At 38.0% G+C, this 11,495-nt stretch overlaps 1 protein-coding gene across 2 annotated transcripts in view; it reads left to right on the forward strand.

Moving 5' to 3' along the window:
- Positions 1-10,330, forward strand: part of LOC137645836 (formylglycine-generating enzyme) — a 147,974-nt gene extending 137,644 nt beyond the window's left edge. For both annotated transcript variants that reach the window (XM_068378818.1, XM_068378817.1), the window contains exon 7: positions 4,546-10,330. In XM_068378818.1, the coding sequence (XP_068234919.1) occupies positions 4,546-4,666 (121 nt within the window). In that variant the 3' untranslated portion in view covers positions 4,667-10,330. The remainder of the gene's footprint in view (positions 1-4,545) is intronic.
- The last annotated feature ends 1,165 nt before the right edge of the window (positions 10,331-11,495 follow it).

An 11,495-nucleotide genomic window follows, 5' to 3' on the forward strand; every position in this document is an offset into this window, starting at 1 on the left:
GCATGCTCTTGTTGACGTTCAGGACGTTCGCCAACCAGCGAAGTTGACTTGTTTTGACGTTGAGCGTCAAGCACCGCAGTCAAGAGTTGTTTTTGACTGCTCAGTCTAGGCAGTCAAGGCAGTCTCGAGTTGACGTCGAGCGTCCTCCCGCACCTGTTGGTTGTTGCTGGTCAGTCCTTTAAGCAGTTACATGACATAGCGTCCTTGACTGCTACTGTTGCTCCTTTGCGTGTGGACTCTGTTTGTCAAGCATTGCCACCACGGCAGGTCTCTCCCTTGCTTGAGACTCGGCTATTGTCGGACAAGGTTCCTTCAGATGAGGAAGTTGCTGTTCCCCCTCCTACTGATATTCCCTTGAGGACTCTGTCAGACGGAGAGGAGCCTAAAGCTGCTCAGCCCTCTATGGACTTTAAATAAATCATGCTGATTTTTAAGGATCTTTGTCCGGATCTTTTTGTAACTGCTGCTCCTCGTTCGCCTAAACGTCAGAGTTTACACTAGGCCTAGCTACTTTGAAGCTGTTGTTTTATAAGCTAGTGCTCTCTCGCTCTTCTAAGAGAGCTTTACGTTTGCTAGGCGACTGGTTTATCACCAGGAGGAGTTTGGGGGAGACAGCCTGATATGACACGGGAGAAGTTCTCGGCTTGGGAGTTCCTGCCTCTGCCCAGATAGACTTCTCAAACCTCATAGACTCTCCCTGGCTCCTGGCCATGAGACGCTCCAAGATTTTATGGTCGACTTCAGAGCTAGACCATCTCCTGTTAGGAGTTTTTTTCGAGCGTTTGAAGTTTTGCTGTACAATTATGTCATGCATAAACAAGGCTTTCAGGGATGGCTCCAATGATCTGACAGCCACGTTCTCTGCAGGAACAAGTCCCTCAGGGATGGCTCCAATGATCTGGCAGCCATGTTCACTGCAGGAGTACGTAAGAGGCAAGTGCGCTCAATGTGTTCATTGTCAAGACAAACTTCACGATGAAGTCTACCAGGCTGTCTTGACAGCATTAATGGAAGGCGACTGGATGGTCTCTCTCGACCTTCAGGAGGCATACTTCCACATTCCTATACACCCGGATTCCCAACCGTTTCTGAGGTTTGTTTATAGGAATGTGGGGTACCAGTTTCGAGCCCTGTGCTTTGGCCTCAGTCCTGCTCCTCTCGTGTTTACGAGGCTCATGAGGAATGTGGCAAAATCCCTCCATCTATCGGGGATCCGAGCCTCTCTGTACTTGGACGACTGGCTTCTCAGAGCATCGTCCAGTCTTCGCTGTCTGCAGGATCTACATTGGACGTTGAGTCTGGCCAGGGAGTTGGGACTTTCGGTCAACCTTAAAAGTCCCAACTGATCCCATCCCAGATTATTCTATATATGGGGATGGAGATTCGCAGTCCAGTTTTTTTGGGCTTTTCCGTCTGCCACCGAATAGAACAAGCCCTGCTCGAAGTCCAACTAATGCTGAAAAGAAAACGTTTGTTCAGTCAGGAGTTGGAACAGTCTCGTAGGGACTCTCTCATCCCTGGAGCAGTTTGTCTCACTAGGGAGACTACACCTTCTGCCGCTCCGGTTCCATCTAGCCTCTCACTGGAACTAGGACAAGACGTTGGAGACGGTATCATTCCCAGTCTCCGAACCAGTAAAGGCATGCCTGAAATGGTGGGACAGCAATATCAGTCTGAGAGAGGGACTATCCCCAGCAGTCAAGAACCCAAACCACGTGTTGTTCTCAGACGCGTCGGATTTGGGTTGGGGTGCGACCCTGGACGGTCGGAAATGCTCGGGTCTGTGGACCTCAAGTCAGAAGAGCATGCACATCAACGGCAAGGAGCTATTAGCAGTCCACTTGGCCTTGATGATATTCGAAAGCTTCTTCGAAACTAAGTGGTAGAGGTCAACTCAGACAACACCACAGCTTTGGCGTACATCTCCAAGCAAGGAGGCACACACTCCTTCACGCTGCTCGAGATCGCAAGGGACCTTCTCTTATGGTCAAGAAATCGAGGCATCTCCCTGTTGACGAGATTCATCCAGGGGGACTTGAACGTCTTGGCAGACTGTCTCAGTCGGAGGGGTCAGGTGATACCCACGGAATGGACCCTCCACAAGGACGTGGGCAAGAGTCTTTGGGCTACTTGGAGTCAACCCACCATAGACCTCTTTGCCTCCTCGTTGACCAAAAGGTTACCAATCTATTGCTCTCCAGTCCTAGATACAGAAGCAATCCACTTAGACGCGTTTCTACTGGATTGGTCTCTTCTGGACTTATATGCATTCCCACCATTCAAGATAGTCAACAAGGTACTGCAAAAGTTCGCCTCTCACGAAGGGACAAGGTTGACGTTGGTTGCTACCCTCTGGCCTGCGAGAGAGTGGTTCACCGAGGTACTTCAATAGCTGGTAGACTTTCTAAGAAGTCTTCCTCTAAGGGTAGATCTGTTACGTCAGCCCCACGTAAAGAATGTCCATCAAAGTCTCCCCGCTCTTCGTCTGACTTCCTTCAGACTATCGAAAGACTCTCAAGAGCTCGAGGCTTTTCGAAGGAGGCAGCCAGTGCGATTGCAAGAGCGAGGAGAGCTTCTACCATTAGAGTATACCAGTCGAAGTGGGAAGTCTTTCGAGACTGGTGCAAGTCAGCATCTGTGTCCTCGTCCAGTACCTCTGTAGCCCAAATCGCAGATTTTCTTTTACATCTGAGAAAGGTTCGCTCCCTTTCAGCTCCCACGATTAAGGGCTACAGGAGCATGTTGGCTTTGGTCTTTCGACATAAAGGCTTAGATCTTTCCAACAATAAAGATCTCCAAGATCTCCTTAAGTCTTTCGAGACCTCTAAGGAACGTCGTTTGGCAACTCCTGGATGGAACTTAGACGTGGTCCTAAGGTTCCTCATGTCAGACAGGTTTGAGCCATTACATTCAGCCTCCCTGAAGGATCTCACCCTCAAGACACTTTTCCTAGTGTGCTTGGCTTCGGCTAAAAGGGTCAGTGAACTTCATGCCTTCAGTAAGAACATCGGCTTTTCTACAGAAAAAGCCACTTGTTCACTTCAACTTGGTTTCCTGGCCAAAAATGAACTGCCTTCTTGTCCTTGGCCTAAATCTTTTGATATTCCTTGCTTATCAGAGATCGTAGGCAACGAACTGGAAAGAGTATTATGTCCTGTTAGAGCTCTTAAGTTCTATTTAGCTCGTACTAAGTCATTACGAGGTAAATCTGAGGCATTATGGTGCTCAGTTAAGAAACCATCATTGCCCATGTCAAAGAATGCTTTGTCATATTTTATCAGAATTTTAATACGAGAAGCTCATTCTCACTTGAATGAGAAAGACCGATGTTTGCTTAAGGTTAAGACGCACGAAGTTAGAGCTATAGCAACCTCCGTGGCCTTCAAGCAAAATAAATCTCTGCAAAGTATTATGGACGCGACTTTTTGGAGAAGCAAGTCAGTGTTCGCGTCATTTTACTTAAAAGATGTCCAGACTCTTTACGAGGACTGCTACACACTGGGTCCATTCGTTGCAGCGAGTGCAGTAGTGGGTGAGGGTTCTACCACTACATTACCCTAATTCCAATATCCTTTTTAATCTGTCTCTTGAAATTTTTTTAATATTGTTTTTTGGGTTGTACGGAAGACTAAGAAGCCTTTCGCATCCTGGTTGATTTGGCGGGTGGTCAAAGTCATTTCTTGAGAGCGCCCAGATTAGGGGTTTGATGAGGTCCTGTTGTATGGGTTGCAGCCCTTAATACTTCAGCTCCTGGGAATCTTTCAGCATCCTAAGAGGATCGCTGGGCTTCGTGAGGAAGACAGACTAATAAGGCAGAGTAATCGTCTAAGTCAACTTCCTTACCAGGTACCTTTATATATTTGGGTTTTGTTATGATATAACTGTCAAAAACTCTAAGCATATACGCTGTAAACTTAATTAACTCTGGTCTCTACCCACCACCATGGGTGTGAATCAGCTATTATATATTCACCGGCTAAGTTAAATATTTAAAAATGATATTTTAATTATAAAATATATTTTTGAATATACTTACCCGGTGAATATATAAATTAAAGGCCCCCCTTCCTCCCCGATAGAGACCCAGCGGGATGAGAAAAATTGGGTCTGTTTACATGTATATGCGGTATCTGGCCGATAGTTGGCGCCGGTGGGCACACCCGCAACCTTCATAGCGATCGCTCGCGAGTTTTTGTGTGTGTTTTCTGTCGAGCCGCTGGAGCAGCAGCTATTATATATTCACCGGGTAAGTATATTCAAAAATTTATTTTATAATTAAAATATCATATTTTTGACAAATGTTATAGTATTTAGTTTTAACAAAGAATTAAGGCTTTGTTAAAAGCCTAATTTTCTAGTTTTTAAACTTTTGTAATGAATATTTGTAATTTTGACAAAGTAATGTATGTAATTGTAAAAGAATTTGAAGTTGTCATTCCGTACCATTTTAAGAACATGCCTTTTATGGTGCACTGTTGAGACGAAAATGCAATATTGTGTTTATTCTATATGTATTGAAACATTTTATCATTCTTTATTTCTTAGATATCGCTGTGTAGCCAGAAGTCAGAACTCTCCAGATACCACAGCAAGCAACTTGGGTTTTCGATGTGCTTCATCAGATCTTCCAGATTATCTTAAGAATATTCAGGATAATAAATCTTAATGATTTTATAGTTTCAGTGTTATGGTGATATGATATTCCACCGTTATAAGCTGTTTTAATAGTGCCTAGTGATCATGGGGTTTTATTTAGTGCACATCACGTTCCTTTGATTTTAATAATTTAAACATCGTATCTTATTTTACCATACAGTATTAAATAAAATCATTAGTAAAGATGTTATTAACTTAGAGTAAATGTAAATTTAATTGTTTTTGAAAATTCTTGTTTAGATAAATTGTAGAAATAAGTGTCACTGGTGATTGGATTTTACAAAACTTTTACTGATATTATACTTTTGTTATCAGACTTCAAGGGATGTCCATTCTTAGTTATGAAGTATAAATTAACTTGAGAACAGTTTTCAAGAGATATTGGATCCAGGAGAAATTGTGATTGGCCTTTGTAAATGACAACCTGAGAAATTCAGTTAATAATTAATATTTTTTATATTACTTTATACTTTCCATATCATTCATATGTAATTAGAAGTTTTCTGTGATATTTGTAATTTATATAAAAGTTAGGAATTTCTAAAGAAGGGATCACGTTTGACGAATATTCAGAGTACTGTACTGCACAGTTCACTATTAGGTTTCATGTAATTTACATTTCCCGTCTTAGTAAATTTGGTAGAAAGATATTTCTAGATAGAAATACTTTTCAGTTACAAGAAGAATTTCATTCCATTCAGAAGTTTTTAAAGAGGAAAATTTCACATAAGTATTTTGGGTAACATTTTTAAAAATATTATTACAGTATATAAAGTTTATATTACATATTTAACTATATACAGTATGTATGTACCTGAGTAATATGTCAATTTTTATTTAGCTGAAAAGCAAGTAGATGAATTGAAGAATTTTTTCTTTGGTGATTTTTTGCAATTCCTACTATTTCTATAAACTTCCCCTGATGTTCATATTGCTGCTTCTTCAGAAGCTCGGTTTATCAATGTTTACCATAAAATCTAATCAAAATTATGCCATTTTATTTCCTTTCAATAATAAAGTAATGCAACATTTTAATAATTAATGGCAAGGAGTGCCAGGGTTCTTTGTTATTCAGGTTTTCCATTGCTTCAATGATATTAAGACGTATCCCCTTCCAGATTGTGATGAATTTTTATTGCCTTGAAAGTTGTTTTCCCTGCTGGATATGTTAGCACTCATGCACAGGGAAAGCAATGTGTTTAAATAACTGTTGTGAAGAGTAGAATACCTCACTGTTTCTATTAGGAAAATCATGTTTCAAATTAGAGTGCTAATAGAATTGTTTTTTAGTTCAAGGGGAAATCAGCGAAGACAAGGCTAGTTCTTTATTGCTGAGTTGATGACAATAGGACACACCTAATACTCACTTAGCCAAGTTTTGTTAGTGATGAGCCTTATAAGCTCTTAACTTATTCAGCTTCCTTTGTTAATCTCATAGTTGCTCTTTTAGACATATAGATTGCAAGGCAGACCTAGTGGGTAGTCTGAATCCTTATAACCCTCCTCTCACTAAAGATCGCTGTCAATGACTTTAGATGTCAGGATGCCAGAAAACTTTAAATCAATCAATCGATCAATCTCACAAAAGTAAGCACTCATAAGCAACCATGTTTTTCATTTGTGCATGTTACTCATAGAAGGAATGATACTGCCTCTCCAGAATTTGTCATTACTACAATCTAAATGAGTTTAGTTTTTGTTAGTCTTATTAGGAATTTAAAGTCACTAATTCCTTTTATGGTAGCACAGAAATCTAATTAGTTTTTGATTCAGTGTAATATTTCAGGTATAATCTGCCCTGTTTCAAACCCAAGCCCAACTCCTTCAGAGGTAATTAGAGGTTCTAATGCACCATTCAGTAAAGATTCTGATTGTACATGGCACCTTCCATGTTTGATCGCTTCTTGCAGACCATTGAATTTTTTATTTACTTTTGTTCTGAAAGATCATCTCACGTCCACATTTCTTGCCACTCTTTTAGACACCTAGAATTTGAAAGGCAGAAGACGAAGATGGTAGCCTGGATCCTTATATCCCTTCTCTCACTAAAGTAAGGGCCTCTAAACAGTCATTTATCCCTTATGTGCAGAGATGATAATGTTGATATTTTATTACTCCTCTCAGGAAATAGCACTCTTTACAGCTTATATTGTTTCGTGTTTGTCATGGCAACCACCTCTGTCTAAATGTTTTTCTTTTTAATAAAGATTCACTAAATATGTTTGATTGCATCTTGTTTGAATGACTGTGCCGTTCACTTACAACCTTGACCACTAACTCATCTCAAGCTTTTCTATTATGAGGTAAATGAAAGGATTAGTACTTCAATTACTTACACTAGTTTCTTCATCTCATATACATCAGTTTTTGTACATAGTAAGTAGTCAATTGTAAAACAGTTTAGTAAAAAATTTAAAATAGATTATTAGAAATACAGTTTTTAAGTTAGCCTTTAAATTAAACTATTTAATAATATCCAAATAAGTTACTTAATGTGCATAATTCATTTTGGGTAAGATATATAAATTATCCCAAATTCAAAGTAAGCCTGGTAATTGAAGTTTCCATATATACTAAAGCCTTTTATACTACTAGATGGATAATTGCTAATATAATCCTAGATTACTATCTGTTTCCTGCTTTGTTACCAGTCAGCAAGGAATTTACATATTATTATAACAAGTATCTCAATAAGATTCTTTTAATTCTTTTGACATGTATTAAATCAAAAGATACATATGATTTCTTTAAATATTTTAACTTTAATGCTGTCAGTGTTAAAATACTTTGTTATTAGGTGTATTTTTTAGAATTTGGATGTGATTTTACAGTGCTTAGAAATTTGTAGCTTTAAATCTTTGGAAAATCTTTCACATATATTTCCCAGCTTAAAAAAGGGATTTTGACGAAGGAAAAATCTTTGGAAAATCTTTCACATATATTTCACAGCTTAAAAATGTCTCCTATTAGCATTGTCTTCAACTAAATGCATGATAAACTGCAAGCACTGTAAGTTCTTGTAAGATATGCTTCAGGAGCATAAGGTAATTTGTCTTTTTAGCCTTTAAGCTTTAGAGCTAAATTATTTTAAGATTAAGAATCTTGCAATGTTTTCACTTTTCTTTGGAAATGATTGTAAGCATCTCATCTGAAAAAAAGTTTTCTTTGTAAGGTAAAAGGTGTTTAGTATATTTTGGACAAACTATGAACATAACTGGTAGTATCCCAGTTTGCTATATGGGATTAGAATTCCAATTCGTCTTTTGTCCAAAAATGCAATGTAATTAAAAGTTTGGTCACAGAAACTCCCCAAGAATTTGATCCAACTCTTACAAGATCCTTGAAGAATAAGGTTCTAGATACTATGAGTAAACATAAATCTCTTAATGTTTGCAGAAATGTTTCTTTGGAAAAAATTTTAGCGGCAATTCAATATCGTACCATGTTAGTGTTCAGCGTATATCATCTTGAAGAATTCTGGCGTTCTTATTCAGATAGCTTGACTGTAGGTCTTATCGTGATTTCTGGCAGTGTGCTTTTATGATTTTTTGAGTTCAAGTAATTTATAGTTTTCTTTTTTAATATTTCAAATATTTGGAAAACAATTTGGAGTCCATATTTTAAACTTTATTTTGAGATATTTACCATTAATGTAGACCAGTCAAGTCTTGAATTTTGATTATTTGTATACATTTCCATTTTATTTTTTTATCAATCTCTTTCCTTTACTGGTGTCCCACCTCTATCAATGGTTTGGAAGTCAGCAATATGAACAGCAGGGGAGGTTCATAGAAATGAATGGAATTCCAGTAATAAAATTTGTGATTTCTCTACTTGCCTGATGTTCATATACATGTTCACCCTCCTCTCTATTGACTTTTGATGTCAAGGAATAGGGAATACTTTCGACTTTAAAACTGAACAACAAAGAATCCCTGGCGCTCCTTGACATTAACCGCTAAAGTGTTTCATTACATTACTAGGGCATGTTTCATGTATCTATTGAAAGGAAAGAAAATTGGAAATTTTGTGAATAAATTTTTAAGGGTAAACATTGATATACTCTATTGAGCTTTTGGAAAAGAAGCAATATGATCTTCATGCGAGTACAGGTATATAAATAACTAATTTTACTGATAAAATTCCATTTGTGGAAACTTGAAATATGCAAGTTAATTCAGTGTAAAATACTTGAGCATCTTAAATGAAATGTAATGTATGCACGGAAGATATGTTTCGTGCTTAATCATAAAATTCCAAAAATATACAATACAGTACAGTATTGCCATTTCTGTCTTGCTCTTTTAAAATTTTTTTGTCCTCAGTTGTATAAGTTAACTTTTTTATCACTTGTTTTCTATTAACTCTGAATATGAGCAAATGGGTATACGTGCATAAAAATTCAAATCAGTTTACAAGCATTGTATCAGTCTGTGAGCGAAAATTTCCCTCCGCATGTGCATTATTTGTATGCAAGTACTAATAAGACTAGCATGATTTGCGCCATGTTCCTGTAATATTCACCCCCTTTTCATAATACTGTATATTAAAGAAAAAAGCAAAAGAAATCCTCTCCAGATAGGTTCCTTGCCAAAATTGGATGTAAGTGTGTAAAATAAAATTACCAAGTATTCATAAAGCATAAATTAAGTGATTCAGTTAGTGAAGTCATTCAAGAGAGAGAATGCCCAATGATTTTCTAGAACTGCTCAACAAGGAAGATTCTCCTTCCAACCAGTAACCTCCTCCTCCTCCTCCTAATTCCTTTGTATTTATTTCTGATGTTAGGGGTTATGATTTGTTCATTAAATTCCATCACAACTTTTAAAAATGAGTGTGCAGTATATGTGTTTGTTCCGACGTGATATACAAACCTCGTAATCATTTAATATAGGAACTCGATTCAGCTCAGCTGAAACGAGTTCCTATATTACAGTAAATGATTACGGGTTTGTATACAGTAGCTAGGAAAAATACAATTTAGGACAAATTGTCATATTTATGGACTTGTGAAACTCATTGAGTGAATATCCTTTATTTCTCATGGGAAAAATTATTTTAGAATACGACCATTTTAGGTTACAGGCTACCTCCCAGACTGAATTAGACTCGTAAACCGAGATAGGCCCACAACTGTATTTTATCATAAACTCTTGTCCAGAAAGTGAGCTACAGTACTGCATTATGGCTAATTTGCTAGGATACTTTAGTTATCTAACTTTCCTAAAAGCTGAAGTTAAAGGTCTGCAGTACTGTACTTAATTATAGTTGAATGTCCTTTATAGATTCTCTTAGTGTCCTTGCATGCTCAGATGCAGTCACTAATATGCATTTAATCAATTTTGTTTAGCATTTAAGTTGAAGCCAGCACAATATTGTCACAAGAAATACCTATAATTTATTAAGGTACCTTGAATATACGTATTTACTGTATTCACCAAGAAAGTAATTAATTGTTATTTCTTTTATAAAATACTGTACAGTATTTTGTTATTGCCTTTCATACGGTATTTGAATTATGTACTTTTTGATAAGTTCAAGCAGTACCATGGTATCTTAATACATATCACTGCATATATTTTTAAAATTTCCAGGTTTTTGGTTGAACTGTGATTATGTAGCATTTTAAAACTTGATATTTTCAGATGTGCAAAATATACAATTTCTGTTACAATGTTTCATTTAATTGCAACACCTCTAGTAAAACCAGAAGAAATATCCAGGAATTTCCAGTACACTGCACCCAGTTTCGAGATCTGTTGTACTGAATTTTTTAACAGAACTTTCTGATTATCCTTATAACACGATAAGTTGTTCTCATGGAGGGAGCTCATATTATTTTAAAGTACAGTAGTCAAGCAGCTGAGGGGAGTTCCCATGCACCCCCTCTAGACCTAATTTCTAGAATGATGTCAAGTATCCTTACATCGTCTACTTTAATACTTTGTATTTTTCAATATTAAACTTACCCGATAATCATGTAGCTGTCAACTCCGTTGCCCGACAGAATTCTATGGAGGGATACGCCAGCTATCACAATACTAGAAGGGGGTGTACTTACCAGCGCCACCTGTGGCCAGGTACTCAATCATTTGTTGTTTACACCTCCTCAATTATTCCTCTGTCGTGCTTCCGGCTAGACGTTCTGGGATACGCTCATGGTCTTCGAGTTTATTCATGGATATTTGGTGAAGTATTCTCTTAGATTAACGGCTGTCGCATACTGGAATCCTTTTTATATTAGCTAGTTAGCTTTTATATAAACTCTGATTAACGATTAATGAATTTTTGCTTGTTTTTTGGATCACCCTTTGACTTACTCTTTGAAACAAGATGTCTGACGTTTCGCAAGCTCCCTCCCATAGACGATGTAGGTCTTGCAATAGGCGTATTCCGAAGGTCTCGGTAGATCCTCACACCGCTTGTTCTGACTGTAGGGACAGGCCCTGTCTATTAGAAAATCGGTGTGAGGAGTGCGCCGGACTTTCGGAATTGGATTTTGTACGTCTTTTAAAATATTCATCCAAGTTAGAGAGAACTAGAGCTAGAAGTTCTTCTCACTCTTCTATGTTTTCCTCACCTCATGATCCCCTACCTTTTCCTACCCCTGTAGTGGCTACCCCCGAACCTACTGTGTGCCCTCCGCCTGATATGTCAACTGTTTTGCGTGCTATTCAGGCTTTAGGAGATAAAGTAGAATCAGTGGTAAGTGACCATAAGTCTCTGATGGCCGAGGTTAAAGAACTGAAGGTCAAGAGTGCAGTGGGTGGAAATAGTGCCAGTGCTGTGACGAGTGCTAGTGTCTGTGCAGTGCCAAGTGCTAGTGGTGCCAGTGTGGT

The sequence above is a fragment of the Palaemon carinicauda genome, chromosome 8 (genome assembly GCF_036898095.1).
Source record: "Palaemon carinicauda isolate YSFRI2023 chromosome 8, ASM3689809v2, whole genome shotgun sequence".
Classification (NCBI taxonomy): domain Eukaryota; kingdom Metazoa; phylum Arthropoda; class Malacostraca; order Decapoda; family Palaemonidae; genus Palaemon; species Palaemon carinicauda.